Source organism: Nasonia vitripennis, chromosome 4, assembly GCF_009193385.2.
Source record: "Nasonia vitripennis strain AsymCx chromosome 4, Nvit_psr_1.1, whole genome shotgun sequence".
Classification (NCBI taxonomy): Eukaryota; Metazoa; Arthropoda; class Insecta; order Hymenoptera; family Pteromalidae; genus Nasonia; species Nasonia vitripennis.
Window position 1 is genome coordinate 11,822,082 of NC_045760.1, and position 22,880 is coordinate 11,844,961.

The window sequence follows — 22,880 nt, forward strand, 5'->3', positions numbered from 1 at the left end:
TGGATCTTTATTTTTAACAAATAATACGTTTTTCGAAAACTTATGCAAATTTCAATTTTATTAATTTTATAAATACATTAATAATAACTTTGTAATTTTTTCCCGAATATTTCAATTTTGGTCTCACTTAAATTTACCGCTCAGCCGTCAATCATCTAAGGCGCATGCGCTAGTAGCCGTGGCATTTAGATAATAATCCAACATACGCGAAATGATTGGTACGTTGTCAACCTGTAGTATTATATTTCTCGCTGCTTGCCGTTGGAGAAATCTAAAGGTGCTTTGTTATTCGAGGAGTTTGAATTTGTAATTTAACGAACAGTGCGGAGTACATAACCTCGAATACGTGCCGGTTACAAAGCAGAGTAAAAATCCGAGAGCTTTTAGTTTTTCCCAACAAATGTTGGTTTTTCGTTTACTTTGATTTCGTTAACAATTCGATAGTTGGGTTGGACAAAAATAACATCAGAAGCATTACCATGACAGAGCAAAAGCAAAAAACCAACTGCATTACACTCAAAGGTTCTGCAGAATTGGTGAAACAGTACCTTTGTAAGTAATAACATTTTTTCATCTAAGTTAATGAATGATTTTCATTGCTGATATATTGATGTAAGGTGATATTGACTATTTATGAATTGCAGTGTATGGAATCAACAACATTTTATATCAACGGGGTATTTATCCTCCTGAAACGTTTGACCCTGCTGAGCACTTTGGGTTATGCATTTTGATGTCAACAGATCCTAAGATAGTGAACTTTTTTAATGTTGTGCTTGGCCAAGTTCAGGAATGGCTTTTACAAAGAAAAGTACAGAAAGTAACTTTAGTTATTTCAAATGTTAATACAAAGGAGGTTCTCGAGAAGTGGGACTTTAAAGTAGATTATGAAATTGAAGTGTCAAATGGTAATGCAGACAGTAAAGGCGATGGAAGCTTACCGGAAATGGGAACTAAGGACATAAAAATAATTCAGAAAGAAATTCGGGAAGTTATACGTCAAATAACAGGTGCACACTTCTTACTTTTCATAATTTCATAATCTTTACAAAATAAGCAATAACACGCCTTTTTGTATTATTTTCAGGAACTGTAAGCTTTTTGCCATTACTGGATTGCCCTTGCAGTTTTGACATTTTAACATACACGATACCTGATTGTGATATTCCAAAAGAATGGGATGAAACCAGTCCTGTATTCATAGCTAATAGCCAAGAAGTGCAACTACGATCATTTTCAACATCACTTCACAAGATGGAAACAATAGTTAGCTACAAGAATACTTAATACTTAATACTTGAAGAATTCAAGCATTATTCCATAAATTAAGGTTATATATGAGTATGAATTTTTCAAACCATATACATACTCATTCTTTTTTGGAACTAGTTTTCTCTATGAGAATATTTTGTACTTCTTTTAGATGATAAGTTACGCCAAAGTATTCCTATTATCATATAATGATTTCCAATGGATAAAACATAAGTTAAATTATTTTTATTAATATTTTCGTTTTTTAAATGTACTCAACTCTGAAATACTTTTACAAGGTAACAAAGTTTTCTAATTTCTTATCTCCAGTATTCATTTTGTGAATCATGGGAAAGGGATGAGACAGAAAATATGTATATTAGGTTTTTTCGGTTAAATTAATCAATTTGATTTTATTATCAACTAATACAAAATATTTTTCGAATTCATTTATCATTTACAATTAAGAAACAAACGAGTTGATGCTGTCACTCAAAGCTTATGACTGAGTTTTTGAATTTATAAATTAATCTTGTTACAAAATGTTGATTTACAATGAGGGACGTAAATTGATCAGACATCGACATTGAAGTATAAACGAACAAATTTCGTATCAGCGCTATTTGGTACTTTTAAGTATATCTTGTGCGACTAAAATTGGCTTTAATCCACAGTGCATTATTTATCTCTAAATATACCTTAACATACGCGTACTGCATTTCTCATTCTGTGCAGAATCACTGAAATCACGCGCGACTTGATGAACCCAAAATTTTGCAAACACTCAGTAGTCTCAGCCGTGTTACGCACTAAATTTGCATGTGAAGGTCTTAGTTCTTTTAATTCACTTACACATTGCATCGCTTTCTTATTTCATTTACACATTGCAAAAGCCTCCCGGATACGCTATAGAGTTACAAATATAATAATTGCTGTCTAATCCGCGGTATCGTAACGGATTCATTGTAAATTAATTGCAAATGTCTTATGGTTTAAAAGAAGCAGTTTTTACTTATTTTCAATTTAATTCGATGAAGCAATACGACATCGCTGATTAAAACTATTATTTTTCTATAACATTATAATATGAATTCAGGAATATCATACAATTACGCGTCTCATAAGACACTGAAATATGAAATAAAAGAGTCTTTTCGTTTCATTCATTCACTTTCAACACACATTTTATTATGATTCACCTGCAAGAATAAAACTTTTTTTAAAAAATAATACTGTTCGCAGCAGTACCGCATTGAGTATTAAATACCTAGAACATAAGAAGTCGAATGACATGTAAGAATTTTGATAATATATTGATCATTTTATGTGAAACGAAAAAACGCTTTTGGCAATTAGCAGGTAATAAAAGTGTGATACATACAATATTTTACAATATGTGCAGCGCCTTATTATAAATTATCGATTGGAGCCGTGGTCGGATGTTATTAAACACGATCGCAGGATCTGTCATCATTTTTGTTTGCCAGAATACCCTATTATAAAAATTGCAGAAAATCGCTAAAACTTAAAGCTGCTTGAGAATTTTTTTTTTTCTTGTAAATTAGTTTCATTGGAACATCTATACATACAAGTCATTTTAGGTATTTCCTGATGTTTTCCTGATGTCTTTAAATCCATTTTTGTCAGTTTCAGTTACGACTCTATACTTCGGTATTTACAATTTGAAAACAGTATGTAACAATCATCATATAATATATTTATATATTTCTAAACAATTTCATGTGGCATGTTGTTGATGATTCGTGCTTACATATGAAAACCCTTAAAAAGCAACTGAACGTTTTCACAAACCTTCGTTTGGCTCGAAATAAAATATATGTTCAAGCTTTTAACATTATAACTCAGTCATTTTAATTTGCATTCGATACTTTTCGAACAATTATAACATTATAATTTCACATACACAAATACATGCGTAACTTTATTTTCAAATAGAATCGCCAGGAACTATTTTTAAAAGTTGATTTGATTAGAGCGCGCATTTGCGGTTATGCTTGATAATTATTAATTAATTTTTACACAAACGAGCGTTATACCAAATAATATGATTTTTCACTACGACAATGTTTCTAAACTTTTTTCAATCTTAAGTAATACGATCGATGACGAATTTTCGATGAATTGTACAATATGAAAATGCTTTGGGCATCATGGCGCAAAACAACGAAACCTTATGAGTATACACGCATCGTCATTCTCTTCAATTGAACGATGCACTTTACGGTAGACCGAGTCGAAGATTTCTTTCGTACTATTTATTACATTTACCTTTCGTTTCGTATATATATTTTACACGTTTCCACTTAGGTCTTAAAATTATGTTATACATACCTACTTCGGTGATGGCCATAACTATGTAGCTTCTCATCTTTTTTTCCTTTTTTTCTCTGTTTTTGCTAATAGCGCGACGCTTGCTTATAGGCATAAAATATCGTAAAATACACTTTTTTTATTTTTCAATTGGCTACTGTTTTGAGTTACTTTACCAACTTTCTTTCCGCTACTGCGACGATATAGATCTCACGAAGTCATCGGTACCAAAAACACTTTCAGCGCTTCAACGCCAGATGATAGTTATTTTTGTTCTCCCAGCATCCGCGTATACGAAAGCTTCTCCTAATTATGATGAGCATAATACGGCATCGCAATCGTCATATCCCGCGCACGCAGGCAAACGCCTCTTTCATATAAGTACACGATACCTAGCACTCAATCCAACGTCTTTCTTTCCTTCGCCCCTCTCATTCTTTATTGCAGCTCACGCATACAACTTTTCTCTTTGAAAACTTTCCGAAAGAAAAGTCATAAATACACATTGCGAGCTTCGGTGGAGTTTAGACATCTCCTCTCTTTCGCCGGAGCTGGCTCGAGAACATACTGCCAAAATGCGCAGTGAAAGTGTTATGATACCGACGAGCCAGACATATACACGCAGTTCGTCCCAGGACGTGACCCCTTGGCTCGCATCTCTATAGGTATCTCTCGCACAAGTGTCTGCAATGTGTATTATATACAGGTATGTGTGTGTGTGTATGTGTGTGTGTGTGTATATATATATATATATATATATATATATATATATATATATGCGCGCGCGCGAGAATTTTCAGATTAAGTACAAACACTATTAGGCTGATCGCTTGGCAAACTATTGGTTTGTTTCTTAGGACACGATATCATTGACTAGTATCATTTGTAAAGCCGCCGACCGCGCGCGACTTTGAAACGCAATATACAATATCTCTCTCGTTCTTCCTCGCGGAGAAGAGGGCACACATACTTTGCTTCGCGAATTCGTCATTATTCACAGGTATAATAACGCCGCGCCCGCTGTTATTCCCCTCACTACGGAAGCGTTTATTTCTGCTCGCACTTGCATCCATACTCTCGCGGTATCCTAGTGTCTACTATAAATTATATCATTATACTATTTTGTGTTGGCGCGACGCTTCGACCTACATATATCTAGGTATGTGGCTATAGAAGTGAATGAGAAGTACGTCAACTTTCAAGTATTTATGTACAAAAATACTCATAAGGCGTTAATTGCATATCGTCTATGTAATATGTATAAGAAACAATCTGAACGAGAATCTTTTACCATAGTACGATCACTACATTGATCTTGCTGTTTGCAGTTTTACAATCGTACACGCATTTAAATCATGTAATATTCATACAAGCGTTCGTAAATAAAGTCCCAAAAGTACTCTTTTCTTTATCACTTTTGTATTTTAATATAACACTATACGTAATAGTGGTCCTCGAATTACATCGTATTGAAATTACCCATTTCACCCGCTCTCTTATTGCACTCTCAAATATATACGTGGGGGAAACTGCCACGAGTCGAGGACGACCCTCGAAAAAAACTGCGTCTTCTCGATGCGAATGCATAATTATGATATATATACAACATCTTGTGTAAAGCCACAAACAATTATGGCCTTTGCAATGCCTTATTACTTATAGGCAAATATAATGGCATTCGAAGCGTCGCAGTCTCCCGCACTTCAATTTATATAAGAGACGAGAATGCGTCGCAATGAGCGAAGGAGTGGAAATGGGCTCTTCTTCCGAAAAATAAAACAACGAGTCGACCGCTGCACACTTATACAATATTTATATTACGTTATCGTGTAGAAAGAAATTTTGTAGAAACTTTGTACAAATCCATTTGTTGATCGAGGTACGCGCATAATGCGTTCAACAAGAAAAGAGCAGCCTTAAACACGTAATACATTTCATTAAATTTAAGTTCAGCGGCACTAGTAAGCTTGCACGGACATTTATAACGTTATATGTATAGCTGAAAGATTTGTGTATGTGTGTGTGTGTGTGTGCTGTATTCTTGAAAAAGTGGAACCAACTCCCGCTCCGCTGAGGCGCGAATTTTCGCCTGTTTTTTTCTCTCGAATGTTTAAACGATTTTACCGCCAATATTAACCATCTGCGCGTCCGAGGACGGAGTTTGATTCGATGCTCGGTTTTTCCCTTCAGACGACCGATATTTTCCATTAGCGTCAAAGGCAAATTCAATCGTTTATTTAACGCGCGACTCATTGTAATCGCGCTATATTCCGTTGCGCAGTTTTTCACGATTGACGTTTTCTCCGTCGAAATATATACTAATTTTATAGATGATAAATTATTATATCAATGAATTTGCATGTCTAACACCGCGATCGAATCTGAACGCAAGTCTATTTTCATGTAAAATATAAATATAGATATAATTACGTATGCTACAGTTGAATGAGTATACATAAATATTATAACCATACACATCGATTTTTCATTTGGCACATCAGCCGATATCTGATGACAACGCGCTAACATTGCCTTTGACGCGTCCCCAATGAAATAAGACGATTCGTAGATAAGGAGCGGAGGAATATCGAAGGAGAGAGAGAGAGAGAGAGAGAGAGAGAGAGAGAGAGAGCCGTCGACCGGCGTTAGTTGTTTATTTAATTAATCAGAGCGCGCCCAGCTGCGCCGAGAGCCAATCTTCCTCGCCAGCTGACCGAAACTGCGCTCGGCTGAAAGCTGCTTCTGCGGCTCGAGCAATCTCTCTCTCTCTCTCTCTCTCTCTCTCTCTCTCTCTCTCTCTCTCTCTCTCTCTCTCTCTCTCTCACCCTCACTCTCCCTCCGCCCGGCTATACCTCGCATCGAATCCTCGTTTGCGCGCACGAGTTTGCAAATGGCCCGGATGAAGTTCAGCTCTCTATAATATGGTGTACACGCGCGCTCTCCTCTACATACGCTGGCTGCACTCTGGTCTACGGCATGTATACACATATATAGGCGCTTCGCGGAGTTTCCTTTGTGCGCGGGCGCGACCTCCACCTTCATTGCACATATCGGGCGTGAAATTCATTTTTCGATTTCTTTTCCAGGGACTAATTGGGTTTGGTAATTAAGCCCGGACAGCGCGCGCGATACGGTTATATCCAGCGCGGTTGTATTAATTGCGGCGAAATCGGAGCAAGACTCTGCGCGATTGAAAATATATCTGTTTCGTAAGCCGAGATGTGCAGTGAAGTAGTTCGGAAGTGTATCGCGAATAAAAACGGCCGATTTTCATGGACTCTGTCAAAAAAGAAAAAAAAAACGGTATCTTGAAAAGTAATCCGCCTTTTGTTGTTATTAAACTCCGTTTGTAATATAAAAGCAAAAAAAAACATCACCGTGAAAATTCGCGCTCGAGCCGCGTCTGCGGCAAAGCAAACTCCGAAACTCGGCCGAAACTGCAGGAAGCACAGTCCGCGGCGTTTCGCCGATTATCCAACACACAGCAAGCTTTAGCGCGCGCAGCTTTTCCAGACGCTTCTCCAGCGGGGCTTCCTCTTCTCGTATTTCCTTGCCGCGTGGCGCCGAGACACTTTCGTCGGCCCCGTGTCCCCATTCTCCGGCTGTTGCTGCTCTCATCTCCGCGCACGGGCGAAAATATCCAGTGCGCGCGTCCATGGGACGCTGCCGCCGCTGCATAGGCTTGCCAAGAGTTTATTTTCGACGGCGCTGCGCGCTGCTCGTCTCGCTCGCGCATCAGGCTTGTGCTTCTTTCCTCGGCCGTTCTCCTGAAAGCGGAAAAATAATATAGATGGAGGAGGAGATGCGGGCGATTCGCGCGGTATGTTTCGATTATTATTCGCGGTATTGCGGTGCGCATTCATCGTGCTTTATTTGGGTTGTTGTACCAGTTGTTAATGTACCTTTGTAAAGTCGTGAAGCTATACTGATTGTAGATGCGTGTCTGACCAGTTTCGCCCCTTTTCTACTTCGGCTTCGTGACTGTATAATATTCATCAAATATCACGTACAACGATTTTTAACCTATACTGATTAGAGTTATTCAAGTGCAAATGTCTGACGATGATCCAAAATCGCCGAAGCTAAATAATATGCAACTGTCTACAGCTTCCGAACTTTTCCTAATGCTCTCCCCTGCGGCCGAACAATCCTGTCCTCATCTCGGCACACATCGCGGTGGCGCGCGCTCGTGAGTTACGAAAGCCGAAAAGCAAGAGCGCCTGCATTTCATCGCGCAGCTGACATGCAGGCGGTCGCGTCCAGGAAAAAGTTTCGCCGGCGCGACCGCAGCGCTATTAGCTACGGCGGTAGTAGTAGGCGACAGTTATTGTCGCGCAAAAAGAAAGGAGCGAACGCCACGCGTCCCTCGCGTCTAAATTTCTGGTTTTTCTCACTTTCACGCTTCTTGTATGCGCGCCATACCTCATCCCCCTAATTGCGCCAACAACTCGTCGCGCGTTTCCAGTTCAACGGCTACCCGACGCCTCCCCTATTATACGTCTATGTGCGCTATGCGCACGTATACTGTATACACACACACGAGCAGGACTGCAAAGAGCTGTGTGCGAATGCGACGACGACTGTCGCGGTTATCTCGGTCAGAGCGCCGCGAAAAAAAAGAGGGTAAGCTTTTGTCCGTGTGTTCATTATGGAACACGACGTTGCGGCAATTTTAGGAGGGAAATTTTTTAATTATGACACCGCTTAAAAAGGTACAACGAATCGTGCGTGCGCGCGAGCGCGAAACACGCTGCTACCGCCGTTCCGCGCGGATTGTAGTATTTAACGGAAATTTATGTAAGTAGTCTGTAAACTTTTCCGTAAAACGCGCCACCGTGTTGTTACGTTAATCTCTTGTACAGTTACGTAATTTCCTGTGTCGGAAGGCTTGCGTAATTTCCTGGGTATTCTTCGCGTATCCACCGTGTATTTATTTTGACTGCGCGTTTTAAAATTAAAGCGCGCGCGCACCCACACATATACACGCATACGCGCGCGAGAACGAAGTGCGAATGGAAAAGTTCGCCGGCGGAATCGTGGATTCGCGATGATGCATCGCCACACTTGCGGATGTTTTAATAGATTATCTCGAGGATGTATAGGTGATTCATGCAAGCGAGAACAAAACAAACATCAGTTGCGACGCGTTGCCGCTGGAATGATATGGTTAAAGTCAGGAATGTGACACACGCGCGCGACGCTAACTTTGTTACATACGCAATATAACATCAGAAGTAATATGGCCGCGCGGACGATTTATTTTGTGTTGGGAAACGCATATTTTCGCTTTATACGAGCTGAGTGCGTCATTTTTCAGCGGGTAAATATTAGCTATGTTTATGCTACGCGGAGTTGAATAAGTTTCATCATTTGAATATGCCTTCCTGATATACGATTTTAATATAAGAGTATACTATGGCGCGAATTCGCATTTTATAATACATAATATTATATAACTTCAATCATCGTATTTCTTTATCATAAAATTATTATAAAATGATTGCAAAGCAAACGATCGTTTTATTGGTGAAATCAAAAGATACCCCTTTTTAATATTGTCAACATTGTGCACGTGCGCGTTCAGAAAGAGGAAGTCGCACGTTCAAACCAATTCCGCACGCGCCATATCTCTCTGTATTTTAAAAATTTTGTTTGAGAGTGCTTTGAAAGCCCCCCAAAAGTGCGCGCAGGAAAAATCGTTACTCTACACTGCCATCATCATAAACATTACGCTGAAAGCTTAGAGTGAACTGGTTTACCCTTGATTGCGACAGAATCGTCCATTTTCGATATCTTAGAGTATACGATGTTTGAAATTTTGTTGAAGTTTGTAAAAATACAAATGAGAAATATATGCAAACGCATCGATGGAGCCCCTCCCGAAGAAGGAAATTTGATCGGTATACAGCGCAAAACTGAACGAAATATTCTCCTGCACAGCGATATAGGTAATAGCACCGGGTCGTAATCGCGACGACGCTTCGCGCGCCCTGGCATATAACCACTGCTGCAAATACATGCTATATACTTCTCTCCCTCTTTTTTCCGCGATGCCTTGTTACGTTTGGCGTGCCTCGTCGTAGTTGCCGGAGCCCGTGCGAGATAATAGAATATTTCGAGACTGTAACCTCCTGCGCGCGAACTTGTCTATACTGCAGAGCGACTCTCCTTTATTTATCTACTCTCTCTCTCTCTCTCTCTCTCTCTCTCGATATATATCCCCTTAACGCGCGTGCTGCGCCGGCAAAATAGAAAAGCCGCCCTTTCTTCCCGGCTCTTTATATAGCTGCGTGCACCAGTGGTGTATGTACTGCACTGCGGAAGATATATCGGCCAGTTGTGTTTCGACACAATGGCTCTGTGTTGCCTGAGAGAGCAATGCTATATATACACTCGCAGCTTTCTTCTCTTTCTTCTGCGGATTCGTTTCGCGTCAACTTTCCTTAACGGCTGCCTGATGCACGTGCGCGTGCTCTATGTAGCTGCAGGTTGGAAGTGCGAGCACGCGGAGAACAGTTCGTGCGGTCGGTTCGAGGGATATTTCTCGTAATTTTCGAATATAATGATTGATTTTTTCTTCGAACGGCATATGCGTTATATACTCGAAATCCCCCCCTGTAGAAACACTGCTCGATCGTCGCCGCCGGAAAATCGTTTCCAGCAATCCTGGAAAGGGCTTTCCACGTCAGAAGTACAAGATGAAGAAAAAAGCTCTCCGTGCGAGCAGCCGTACATGCATTTCTACGGAAATGCTTCCGCGCGGTTCGTTCCTCCGAGCTGTACATCTACCGCATATACCTATACATATACGCCGGAACACCGCGACTTTTCACCGTCGTCCTAGAAGCTCCCACATACATACATACGCATACGCAGATATCGAGAGGTCGGCGGCTGTGGGAATTCGAAAAAACTGCGCGAGACCGTCGACCTTTCCCTACTGCACTTACTGCCGCACCACCGCCGCTTCTGCAGCCCCGAGTTTTGCACGTCGAAGTTTACTGTCCGACCGCCGAAGCAACGACGTATGGTCGAGATCGTGTTCCCCTCCTTTGCTATACATATATAGTGCGCCTCGTCCGCGCTAAAGTTTTTCGAATCTCGACGCGCTGCTCTGCCGCTCGCGAGGATTTCTTTTATTCAACTGGGCGGACCCCTATATACATGTACACGCTAAAAATTGCTGCGCGCGGATAAAAAAGTCCAGGCCCACAAGTTGTTTGCGCAACAAGTGGAAAAGTCAATTAACGGATAATCGGATCACACGAGCTATAACTGGGTTACTTTTTAATGGTCGTCACTTGTTTTGTTCTGTTTCGAGCGCGAGCTCTATGTTTTCGTGCTTATTATCGTCGCCGAGCGGCTCATCGATTTTCTCTCTCTTTCTCACTTGTAACGCGAAGTTTAGCGGGAATTTTCGTTTGTTATTTTCGGTTCGCCGCGCGACGCTTAAAAATCCTCGCATCGATCGCCGGGTTTTTCCGCGTATCAAGCTCTATCTTCTCGAGTATTATTGCGTACGCTCATTTTCCTCTTTTAAAAAAATGATGGCCTTTGTTGTGAAGCATTTAATACGTGATTCTCATTGGTTGCTGGTTGGTTGCCTAGGCAACGAGATCAGAACCGCGCTTTAAATTCATAACCCTCAAAACAGTCATAACTCATAACCCTGGTAGAAATGTTTGAGGTGTTTAAAATGAAATGTGGAAACCTCGATAACAGATAAAATATATGTAATATAACGTAGTATTACAACATGTGTATTGAAAAGTAACACCCTAACCCTGTTTGAAGTAGTAATAAAGTGTGTGAATATTATTTAGTTTTTTTTTAAATGTCAGTGAGAAGTTCAATTAAAAGATTAAAGAGTTTGAAGATATACTGTGTCTCTGTTCCCAAAGTCGCCCTCGGTAAGGTTTGAGGGGTGAATTTAAAGAAAAGTTCAGTATCCGAGTCAGTAAGTTTAAGTCTATCATTATACAAGGCTCTTTGATTTGTAAAAGGGCTACTATAGACAACTAAAATATGACACTGCCACTTCCTATGTTACCTAGAAATATGTAACCTAGATGATTCTGATTTAACTGTTTTCGTTTATATTTTCACATCCAGGCTCATGTGAATTTTATAATTGAGCAGGTCAAATTTTATTTATAGCCAGTTACGCAGAAACTACTATCTCTAGCACATTATATTTCTGGTTTCTAGCATATTTTTACATGGAGAAAGTGATAAATGTTTTGGCTTTTTTGTCAAGGTATTAGGTAATTAGGATTTTGACTTTTAATAGTTGTGAGAGATTTTGAGACCGATACCTGTTTTTCCATTTATTCTCATTCAAAAACTAACAGGTCTAGAGAGCTCATATTTTGCATATGAATTTCTTTTGTGATTGTGAAAAGATATTTAAAGTTGAATCGACCTTAACTGAAAAACTTCTGATTTCGACTCCGACACTGATGTGAATGCAAACTCATGCTATACGACTAAATAATTATCATGGGTGTTGTAGTCGAACACAAAAGTATTTCAGTTAACGTTGATTCAACTTTAAATATCTCTCCACAATCACAAAAGAAATCCATATGCAAAATATGAGCTCTCTAGACCTGTTAGTTTTTGAATGAGAATAAATGCAAAAATGGAGAAACAGGTATCGGTCTCAAAATCTCTCACAACTGTTAAAAGTCAAAATTCTAATTAATGCCTTGATAAAAAAGCTAAAATACTTATCACTTTCTTCATGTAAAAATACACTGGAAACCAGAAATACAATGTGCTAGAGATGGTAGTTTCTGTGTAACTGTCTACAAGCAAAATTTGATACGCTAAATTAAAAAATTCATATGGACCTCGATGTGAAAATACGAATGACAACAGTTAAATCATAATCATGTATGTTACATGTTTTCTAGGTAGCATAGTAAGTATCTGTGTAAAATTTCAATTGTATAGCTTTTTTACAATGCAAATAAATGGCATTTTAATGATAGACAAACCCACTGACTCTTATACTGAACTTTTCTTCAAATTCACTATTCAAACCAATGATGACGACATATATTGAGCATTATTAATATATTTATTAAAAAATAGTTTTGAGGGATTTAGTAACATGTTACATGCTTATAAAATATTAGCAGACGTTAGTGCGCTACCCAACACTTATGGTAGATTTTCTACCAATGTTATTAGTCAATGTAAATGAGCCGTGCGTACGTCGTCTGAAATAATAATCAAATAAATTAAAATTGTTAATTCGACCAGCCGAAAAGTTATGTTGTTTATTTGGAAATCGACGCGCTGACAGCTCTCGCTGAAAAACACTAAAACAATAATGCGGACGAACCGACATACGCGCGCATTTGAATGTAAACAAACTTTGTTTTTCGTTCGCGCGCACGTAACCCCGCGTACAGCAACAGCAGCATATCGCGAGAAATTCCAAAACTTCTGAATACAAGCTCGATCGAACGGAAAAGCTTGTGGAAAAAATTCTGGTCAAGTTTCGAGATGCCCTGCATAACTATATATATATATAGTACTCAAAAACAAGAACCAGTAAATAGCTCTGTCTGAAACCGAGGAAAATCCAGGATATAAAAAAAAATCAGCGAAATTTCTCAGAGAAATAGCTCGCGTGATATTCCTCAACTGCAGAGAGAGAGAGAGAGAGAGAGAGAGAGAGAGAGAGAGAGAGAGAGAGAGAGAGAGGTAGGGAAAAAACTGATTTTTCGCAACGAACCATCGGCTGTTAAACTGCCGCGCGCGGCGGAGCTTTTCTCGCGGGAGCTTATAAAGCCCAAGAGCTCGTGCAGGAAATGAAATATATCGGACACACTCTTTCGCGCGGGCATATACGTATACGTGTACATCGCCGTGGATCATGCGCGCGGACAGGATATACATATATGCAGCAGCCGTGACCTATGTGTATATAGGCACACAAATATATACGCACATAAGGGAGCGCGGGTATAAGTAGACAGAGATTTAGCTGCTCGCGCGGGCTGTCTCGCTCGCGGAAAGCTTGGGATTAGGGCAGTAGCCGGAATTCCGGGCCCGGGGGCTGACTTTTCGGAAAAGTTTGTCCCTCGGGAGTGGGGCCACATGGAATATCTATATCGCAAAGGCTTCGGCTTAACGGCCTGTGCCTGCGCCAGCTCGCTCTGCTCTACTGATGCGGGCGTTCGCCGAGAATTTGCAGCTTCTCCGCGCCCTCTCCCCTCCCCCCTCCTCTCTAAAGCAGCTCCCTTACTTTCGAAGAGGAGTAGTCTCTCGTGACCCTTTGCCAAGCCGCCACCGGCGCTCCGCGAAATATGAGGATGATATCTCAATCATCACTGTTCTGCGCGCTCTCTCTTGGGGGGATATTAATTCGAGCTCTTTCCGGCTGGAAATCGTTCTTATGCGGCTCATCTATGATAAACGTGTATACTAAAGTTATTAAAGCTACGGGGTACTGTATAATATGGTAAGCGATTAGTGTGTGCTGTGTGTTGAAGCTTGCGCAGGAATCATGCTTTTTGCAAAGATAGATGCATATTCATTTCGTCGAACAACGCGATTATCGCGCCGCGAGCTAGGATCGGAATTTAATTCAAACGTTGCCCCTGTAGTACTCTCGATCGCGATGGCCAGATGAGCTGTGTGTATCGCTTAGCGCGTTTTGCTGCGAGCCCTGCTGCACCTTGTTTGTTTATCTCGATCCCGATAAATATTGCATTATGTTTTTCTTGCTGCTGCATTTAGTATAGTCGCCGTAGCTATACTGCACACTGCAAGCTATGAATATTTCCTTTTCAGAGTGTACGCAGTTCCTCGGAGACACTTCAATATTATTTTTCAGTGCTGCACTGGAAATCCCTGTAATCTTGCCGGATGTAAATTAATTCTGTAACTTTTCACAGTTTACAGGTAGTATTAGCATTAGCATTTAAATTACAAGTACTTAAATTTAATTTCTTATGCGAATCCCTATATAAAAAAGTAATGATCGGATGTTATGAAGCCAAGATAGACGTTATGTGATTGGCTCATGTAGTGCGCATGCGTCTAAGTCAGAAGTCTACAACGTTTTCTTGGTTAGGGCGCGCAACGCGCGCTGTTCAAAATCTAGTAAGTTAAAATTGTCGCCTCCGCGCGGGGAGCTTTTTCTTTAACGCTGATTGTTGCATATAAGTACATTTCGTCTTCTTTCTTTCGACTGCTCGATATGCACGAGCGCGACAACGTGCTCTGTACTATATACCGATTTGTCCACATTTCCGGGTGCGTCAACTTGAACATGGATTGCCCATTTAGCTGTATCAAATACAGGCACCGCTAAAGTCAGCCATCGCACTCGAAACAGCAACTACAATGACGCTTCCAAAATACACGCTTTACTGAATAAGAGCGAAACCCCAAAGCTGTCACTCACGGAGCCCAGCGAATATTAACGCGGGCGCTTTCGCAGAGAGCGCAGCCATACTAGGGCCTCCGCTTCTCTCTCTCGCTCCCTCTCTCTCTCTCTCTCTCTCTCTCTCTCTCTCTCTCTCTCTCTCTCTCTCTCTCTCTCTCTCTCCCTCGACCACAATGACCGAAACTCCCGGCACTTTTCGTTAATAATAATAATTCAAGTGTGAGTTACGGAAGTTCTTGCGGCGCTGCTGAAATTATTTCCCGACTCAAGTTCTGCCCAAGTCGACAATTCTCCGCGGCGCTACTCCTTCTCTGCGGCAGCTATAGCGCGCCCGGCGAGTATAGTAAGTCGTTCCGGCCTGTGCTCTCTCTCTCTCTCTCTCTCTCTCTCTCTCTCTCTCTCTCTCTCTCTCTCTCTCTCTCTCTCTCTCTCTAGCGCGCGCGGCTGTATATAGCTGCAGGGAGCCCGCGGCAATTAGGCTGCTAACGAGCTCTCGCGGGGCCGGCATTCTTTATAGATCACTCGAATCCGCTGGCTTTCCTCTTTCGTCGCCGCCCGCGGATATTGACGCAGTTTTCGAGGATAGGAAGGGACAGCGACGCGCGCGCGCGACGTGCTTTCGTACGTAACGAGGATCGGCTAGCATGCCACGGAGCCGCGCGCACATATCGTGCGCTTGATAAGCGCGTGATCTGCGGTTTAATGGCTTAAGCGCGTGCTGCTGCTACTGGCGGCAGGCTCGAATTGTTTGCCGGCGTGGATTCCGCGTGAATTCGCGTTCTCTCGCCGCGCTTGATACGGGGGACGTTTTGCTCCGCAGTTGCTGCTAGTATAGCGCGAGAAATTTCGACTTTTCCCCTTTTCGTATTAGCGAGTCGTATCTGGCCGGCTGCTGCGAATTTCTATTTACGGATCGGAATAATTTTTCTCGCGCTCGGGGAATATGCGGCTCTCTGCGGGTTTTATACTTGATGCCCCGCGCGGTGCGCACGGGAAAGCCAAACGAGATATATGCGCAAAAACGGTCAAAATTGCGAGACAAACATATATTACGAAGCGTAGGAATGCGTTTGCTGTTCCACGGCACGTACAGTACGGCAGCAGCTTTAAATTTCATCCGGGGAGGGAGGGTGGAGAAAATGTTGAAAGTCATAAAATGCCGAGGTAGTTTTTATCATGCGCGCGCGCTCTCACTATCGTTCCGAAGTCGTATTGTTATAGCGCGCCGTTTTTATTGAAATTTCGAATTCGACGTTCTTTATTACATATCTCAGACGGGGAGGGCGCGTAAAATGAAACTTGCGTGCTGCCTCGAATAATTTTTCAGGATAAAACATAATATACAATCCGCGTGTATATAGCTTCGAATCAAATTACGTTCGTATACGCTTATTGGTGAGTTTTCGGGGATTTTCGCGGAATTTCCCTTGTTTATTTTTTTTTTTTCGTTCGCCGAACATTTTTAATTGGGAAACGCTGCTCGCTCGTTTCATCGAAATCCGTCCGGTATATAGACATTTCGCTGATATATCGGTATAACCAATCACGTCTGCGAACGACAATATCATTTCATTACGTTGAAACGCGATAGCTGTACAGTATCAGCAGCAGAAGCGCCGCAATCCATTAGCACGGCAGGGGACGAAACGTGCCAGCTCTCGAAGTAAGTGCAGTAACAAAGCAAACTATTCGCAACAGCAACGAGTCGATCCAATCCTCAGACGATGCTACGTGTGATTTATTTGGAAATCGCTTTCTCATTTACTTTCGTCGCGGATCTGTCTTCTGTTACCTCCCTTTGAAGTGCCGAGGATAATTTTAGACTGATTTGTTTCAGCATATAAAGCGAGTGTCGTCTCAACGAGATTATATAGCGCAAGGTGCGGAGCGTAAGTTCGGAGCTGATGCGCGATTGGATTATGTACGACAGCTGCGTGCGTGTGCAGAGCGTTGAGGGCACGATCGGATGCGCAGATTATACGCGGTTCGCTTTAATTCGAACTGTCGCTCAGCCGGATGCATATGCGAGTTCCACTTGCCGAGAGTTACGATTTTATTGAATTATGCACGACTATATATGCTGTACGAGTAAGTTGACTAGTGCTAAGCGTTTTTCTGACTTCTCTCGATCGAGATCATTATTATACGTATAGAGTATACTTAATCCACGATTCACACTTGCAATGCGATATCGGTGGATTAGTGCGGCATTTCATCGCGCCGAGAACTTTGATAAGCGCGCTCTATCAATTCAGCGTTTCATCACCTTTCATGAATTTTAATTCGCAAACTTTGGAAATTGGACTTCTCCCTTCGGGCTTTGTAATTTAAATTATTTCATCTCTGAATCGGACTCCAGTAATTGATTCGTAAAGGTCTGAGACGAGTAGTAAGAGACCCCTCGGGTCAGACGATTCTTCAAGGTCTTTTCGCGTTTAAATATCATCCGTATAACACGAGCAAGTACATTTTGAGCTTTTTCAAAGCTGGCCCACAACAGAACGCGCTGATCGCGAGAAAATATAAAAACAAAATGTGACTCTCACCTCGGATAAGCGTTATCCCTCGTCGATGTCCTGCGTCAGCAGTCCGGATACACGCGCGCACAGCGACAAGAAGAGCTTTCTCCAATGCAGTCGAGTACAGCAGCAGCAGCAGCGACGGTGTGACAATCCAGTAGAACCTTCGAGATGAAAAATAAGAAGACGAGCAGGGGACGTTCGCTCTCGTGAATCGCCGCAGTGACGTCGAAGATCACGAAGCTCTGGACTTTAGCGAAGAATCCACGTATGCAGCAGCAACAGCAGCAACAAGAGCGGCGGGAGCAAGGATGACACATGGTCAGGCGGCGGTGTGACCGGCGAAAAAGGGCATCGCAACCAGCGGCGGGAGAATCCTTTCATTATTTCTTGCCTCCGCCGGGCAGAAGGAGAAGGAGCGGAACGAGAGGGTGGATGTGGAATCGGATGAAAACTTGACGGGGGTTAAGGCTACAATAAAACAAAACACGATGAATGTCCCGGTGTGCAAGCTGAAACAAGAAAAAGAAAAAGTTGCTGCGTTAGTATAATAGCGAGGTTTTTAGCGTCGCTCGCGCGCACAGAGCAAGACGCGCAGTCTGGATTTATCGCTCGGCTGCGCGCGGAAGAGGATTCTTCTCTCTCTCTCTCTCTCTCTCTCTCTCTCTCTCTCTCTCTTTCTCTCTCTCTCTCTTTCTCCCTCCCTCTGCCTCCTCCTTTCCTTTCTCGGGACGAAAGCTTAAACAGTGGCGCGAGCCGAGCGGAGTAAGAAATGCCGGCAGGTTGCAGGGACACTCCGCGCGAAGATAAGGACTCTTGACTCTCGGGCTGACGCGCGTGCTCGCACCGTTGTAATCGCCGAGCGACGTGTGCGCGTCATTTTGCGCCTTTTTCTCGACAGCGCAGCGCGAGGACTTAATCCTCCCGAGTGGATGAGGGTTGGACATTTTTATTCCGACGATTTGTCCTCCGGATGGTTAATAGGGCGTGGCGCGGAAAACTTGCGATATAAAGCTTTAGACGACGTTATCTCTATTGTAGGCGACTTTCGAGTCGATTGTTTTGAATTTTCGTTATCCATTAAGTTTGCTTTTATCGAGCACGAGGTTCGAGTCTGGCGATGCGTATAATGTATGATGTACAGATGAGAGCTTACCTTGACAGTGCCGCTAGATGCGCTAGAAGCGGGCGAGATCTAGGTCCTCGGTGAACGAAGAGAATTTGTCGATGTCCATGTCTTGAAACAGAAAGAGAGCGATCGTGAGGCTTATCATACTGCAGCGAGAAAATATACAAAACATCCGTTACGTGTGCGCAGTCGAGTTTGATAAATTGCATAAAGCTCGCGCTTAATAATAAGCTCGCGATACTCACTAAATGAAAAAAACAAATGTTGGGGCACACTCCCGCAACTTTTTTTTTCTTATTGTACATGTTTAGAACCATGCAAAACCACGTTCCAACATCGAAAAAGTGCCTTGTGACACTGTTTTCTAGGCCCTTCAAATTCGTCGAAAAATAGCCATTGTTCAAGGGCATGCACCTAATGCATAAGAGCACAAACAGAAAATGTATTACGGTAGAATGAAAGAACGGGAAAAGAGCTTCAATTTAAAAAAAAGTTACGCACACTTAAAAATGTGGAAAAATCATGAAAAAAGATACAAATTACTTGACTTTAAAAAATCCTGCAATTTTCATGATTTATCCGCATTTTCAATTGTGCGTAACTTTTGACCAAATCAAGCATTTCCAACGCATTTTTTTAATTTAAGCTCTTTTCCCATACTCTCTTCCTACCGTAATACCTTTTCTGTTTGTGCCCTTATGCATTAGGTGCATGCCATTGAACAATGGCTATTTTTCGACGAATTTGAAGGGCCTAGAAAACAATGTCACAAGGCACTTTTTCGATGTTGGAACGTGGTTTTGCATGGTTCTAAACATGTACAATAAGAACAAAAAAGTCGCGGGAGTGTGCCCCAACATTTGTTTTTTCTTGGTTTCTCCAACCAGAAAATGGCATTTTTCCCGTAGAATTCCCCATATGTATACCGTCAGTTTTGGAACACGGATGCTGATTATACGTGTTGGAATCTTTGTGAAAAGTTGATTTTGCAATTGAAACAATGTCATTTTTAATCATCGCAGCGAAACGATACGCGTTGAGATGGCCGACGACGAAACAGTGTGTGTTCTCAGCTCTCTTCATAATTCTTTTGAAAGCGCCGCGTCTATAAGTATTCCTTAAAACATTGTCAGACAAACCTTACTCCCCCGCATATACGGAACAGCGTATACAAGTATATACATATACCGAGCGCGGCAGTACGTTTTGGAAAATGTTTCGTTTCCATATTCCAGTCGTATTTATTATTTACCGTATCACTCTCGTATACGGCGATGCGCTCTCGGGGAGTATATACGCACACTATATATACGGGGCATTCTTTAACGCTCGCGAGAGTAAAATGCCGGGCGCGCGCCCTGCGAATTCGAAATATTCCCTCAAAATTGAACGTGGCATTGTCTGATGGTGCCGCGAGCGGGAGCGCGGCGTCAGAAGTCAGACAATAGCTCCAGCGGCGATATTTACTTGAAACAATGTTTTATTGTAATTTTCAGATACACAGAGGGAGTTCGATTGGCATGCAAATTGAATCAAAATGCAAATACTTGCAGGGGACAAGCGTTTATTAATTCGAAATTATTGCCTCGCCTCGATGAGCGCCTCCAATAAGCCGGAAGCTTTTAGAGCGTTAAGCTCGCAAAAAAGCTCTAGAGAAGAGCGAATGCACACGCGGCGCGCGTATGATAACTCGAGCGCGGATAAAAGCTCGTCGCCCCGCAGTTTTTCCCTTGCTTGTTTTTTTCCCCCTGAATATAGCTCTGATGTATATAATGATCAAACTCCGCCGATACATCGCAGCTCTTGACAATTATTGCAGTCGAAAAAGCTCTGATCGCGCGCGGCATTACGCGGAGCCTCTGATATCGGACAGCAAGCTCGAATTTCTGAGATATCCTCGCAGTTATACCTGTAGCTATATCCCGGCGCGGTTTTGGGTTGCCGGCGCTGCAAACTCGACTTTACCGAGCGACGGAGTCTACCTATAGTCAGCCGAGCGAAGAGCCCCCGGTTCTATTTCCGTCGCTCGTGAATTATTCTCCGCTGCTGCAGTCGGCTATCTGCTACTGTTGCTGCTGCTTGACCGCGACTACCGATGCCCGCGCTGCTGGTACGCCACTGCTCTTTCTATAGTATGTATACCTTGTTCGTGTCGCCCCAGAGTTTTATAACGCGCGCACGTGGGCCGCCGGATACTCGCCCGCGGAGCTAACACGATGAAACTTATTGCTCGCGAACGAGGGGGATGATTTTTTTTCTTTAAACGCCAAACGACGGAAAGCTCGGCATCCGCGTTTATTTTCGCGCCCAAGGATCACGTTTACAGGGAGCTCGGGATAATTGTACGTAAGTCCGTGACTGATATACCGGACGCTTCATTATTCCGAGAATGCTATAGTTGCACTCGTTATTCAAGCATTACGGACTATTCAGAGCCGCGGGCTTTTGTGCGTGCATTGCTGAAAAAAGGAGGAAAAATGATGATCGCCAAGAGCCCGAGATATTAATACAGTATTAAGGACAAAGTATTATACCATTCAATTCCTGCGCAAATCCACTTACGAATCTCCGAGCGAAAATTTGCGATTCAAAATTCCGCTTATATAATACTTATATATAATATATTTAAACCCCATGAATTTCCAGCGGAGCTGCCGCAGCGAGCGCGAAGACAAATCCCGACGCTGCGGACTAAATCCCCCGTCCTCGAGTTTGCTTCCCCGGCGTCTCCGGTCGCGAATTTCGCGGCTGCTGCCGGAATCAAATCAAATACCTCGATGAAACTTCCCTCCTCGTCGCGCGGCGATAAAAATTGATGCCTCTCCGGAAAAATAATCAGGCGCTTGTTCTGCCGTGAAAAATTCTGCTCACGTGCCTGGCCCTCGTTGCTGTTCTCGAGGGGGTATTATATTATTGTTTTTAAGGAGCAACGTAGGCCCGCGCCTATAAGCTCTCTGGCTCGTTCTCCGGCAAATGTTTATAACGAAAGTTGTTTCTGGTGCGTCGCCAAGTCGCGCGTGTGTATTAGCGGTACACGAATAGCCTCGATAATGACTCGTGTGCTAAGTGCCTCGGGTGCGCGTGGTATAGAGAATAACGATTTCGTCGACGAATTTCAATGATCGTTCAATTTGTTCCAGTGCGGATTAGCGCGCCAGACAAGTGCCTTATTATTTTCAGTTTGAAAAGTAAACGCGCAGTCGGTGTATACGCTCGAGAGTTCGAGAATTCGGATTGTGCTGATGCAAAATTATTTATCGGTCGAGCTCATCTGTTTAACAAACAACGTAAGCTATTTCGATTGCGAGTTGAACAATTCCCGTTGGTTAACAACTACGGAACTTTACGAGCGCGTATAGCTTTTAAAGTTGTTCTTCGAGGGTATACCCAGTTAAATTTTAATCAATTTCGTAAAGTACCTACAGAAGTGTTTTTTCCGTTTTGAGTGTTTGCTCTTCGAATATACGCAAGACGCAGTTTTCCCTGCTATCCAAAGTTTACGTTCCATCTCGGCAAGTTAATATAAAGAGAGACATCAGTTATATGTATGTATATATATACGCACACGCAAGTGGAGCGTTTGCCTTTAAAGGCTATTTACCACGACAGGGAGAGGCGCGCGCAACGTTTAAAATTTCAAATTGTGCGCTTTATTTATGCCTTGAATGTTACATGTGCATTTTAATGTCTCATTGAATTGGTGAAAATATTTTCAAATATTTAAATCGAAAGCCGTATTTTCTACATCAAAAGTTCGCGTTTCATCTCGCCTCGTTTATTTATTATCGATGCTTGGCGAACGAGGGCTCTCTTGAAAAATGAACGATCATCCTCCAATTTCTAATTTCCAAATTACATCTTAAGTATACACGAGCGGATTCTCCCCAGTGCCAACTATTCTTCAACCGCGATATCCCTATCAGCTGATCAACCGGCGGCTTTCCGCTTTGATGAACACATCCAGCGCCGAAAATGCCTGATCGATAAGTCAATTTGCGAGTCCATCAGCCGCAGGAAAGAAGTTTTCGCGCTGATGCCGCGGCTCGACAAACTGCCGTTTTATTTCCACCTCTTAATTTCCAAACTTTTTAATTTCCATTTAATCCAAAGTGAGAAGTTGCTGCCTATAACACACGCGGCTTCCCCCCTTCTCGAGCTCTGCAGCAGCAGCCAACACACAATGGAACTTTTAAATTGAAACGAGCTTCCGCTGGCTAGGCCTACCGTATACCATTATTCGCGGGAT

General features: G+C 42.5%; 2 protein-coding genes across 4 annotated transcripts in view; one reads left to right on the top strand and one right to left on the bottom strand.

The window, feature by feature from the left end:
* The first annotated feature begins 314 nt into the window (after positions 1–314).
* On the top strand, positions 315–2,634 carry LOC100113849 (mitotic spindle assembly checkpoint protein MAD2A). Its single transcript, XM_001599092.6, has 3 exons — positions 315–552; positions 645–1,010; positions 1,088–2,634. The coding sequence occupies exons 1-3, from the start codon at positions 480–482 to the stop codon at positions 1,285–1,287; spliced, it is 639 nt and encodes a 212-aa protein (XP_001599142.1). The 5' UTR covers positions 315–479; the 3' UTR covers positions 1,288–2,634.
* A 159-nt stretch (positions 2,635–2,793) lies between these two features.
* Positions 2,794–22,880, bottom strand: part of LOC103316435 (protein vein) — a 278,093-nt gene continuing 258,006 nt past the window's right edge. For all 3 annotated transcript variants that reach the window (XR_004227473.1, XR_004227472.1, XM_031928950.1), the window contains 3 exons: positions 18,662–18,742; positions 17,533–18,017; positions 2,794–7,349 (listed from right to left, as the gene is read on the bottom strand). Coding sequence is in view for 1 of the 3 variants with exons in the window: in XM_031928950.1 (XP_031784810.1) it covers positions 18,684–18,742 (59 nt within the window). In the remaining 2 variants the exon portion in view is untranslated. The remainder of the gene's footprint in view (positions 7,350–17,532; positions 18,018–18,661; positions 18,743–22,880) is intronic.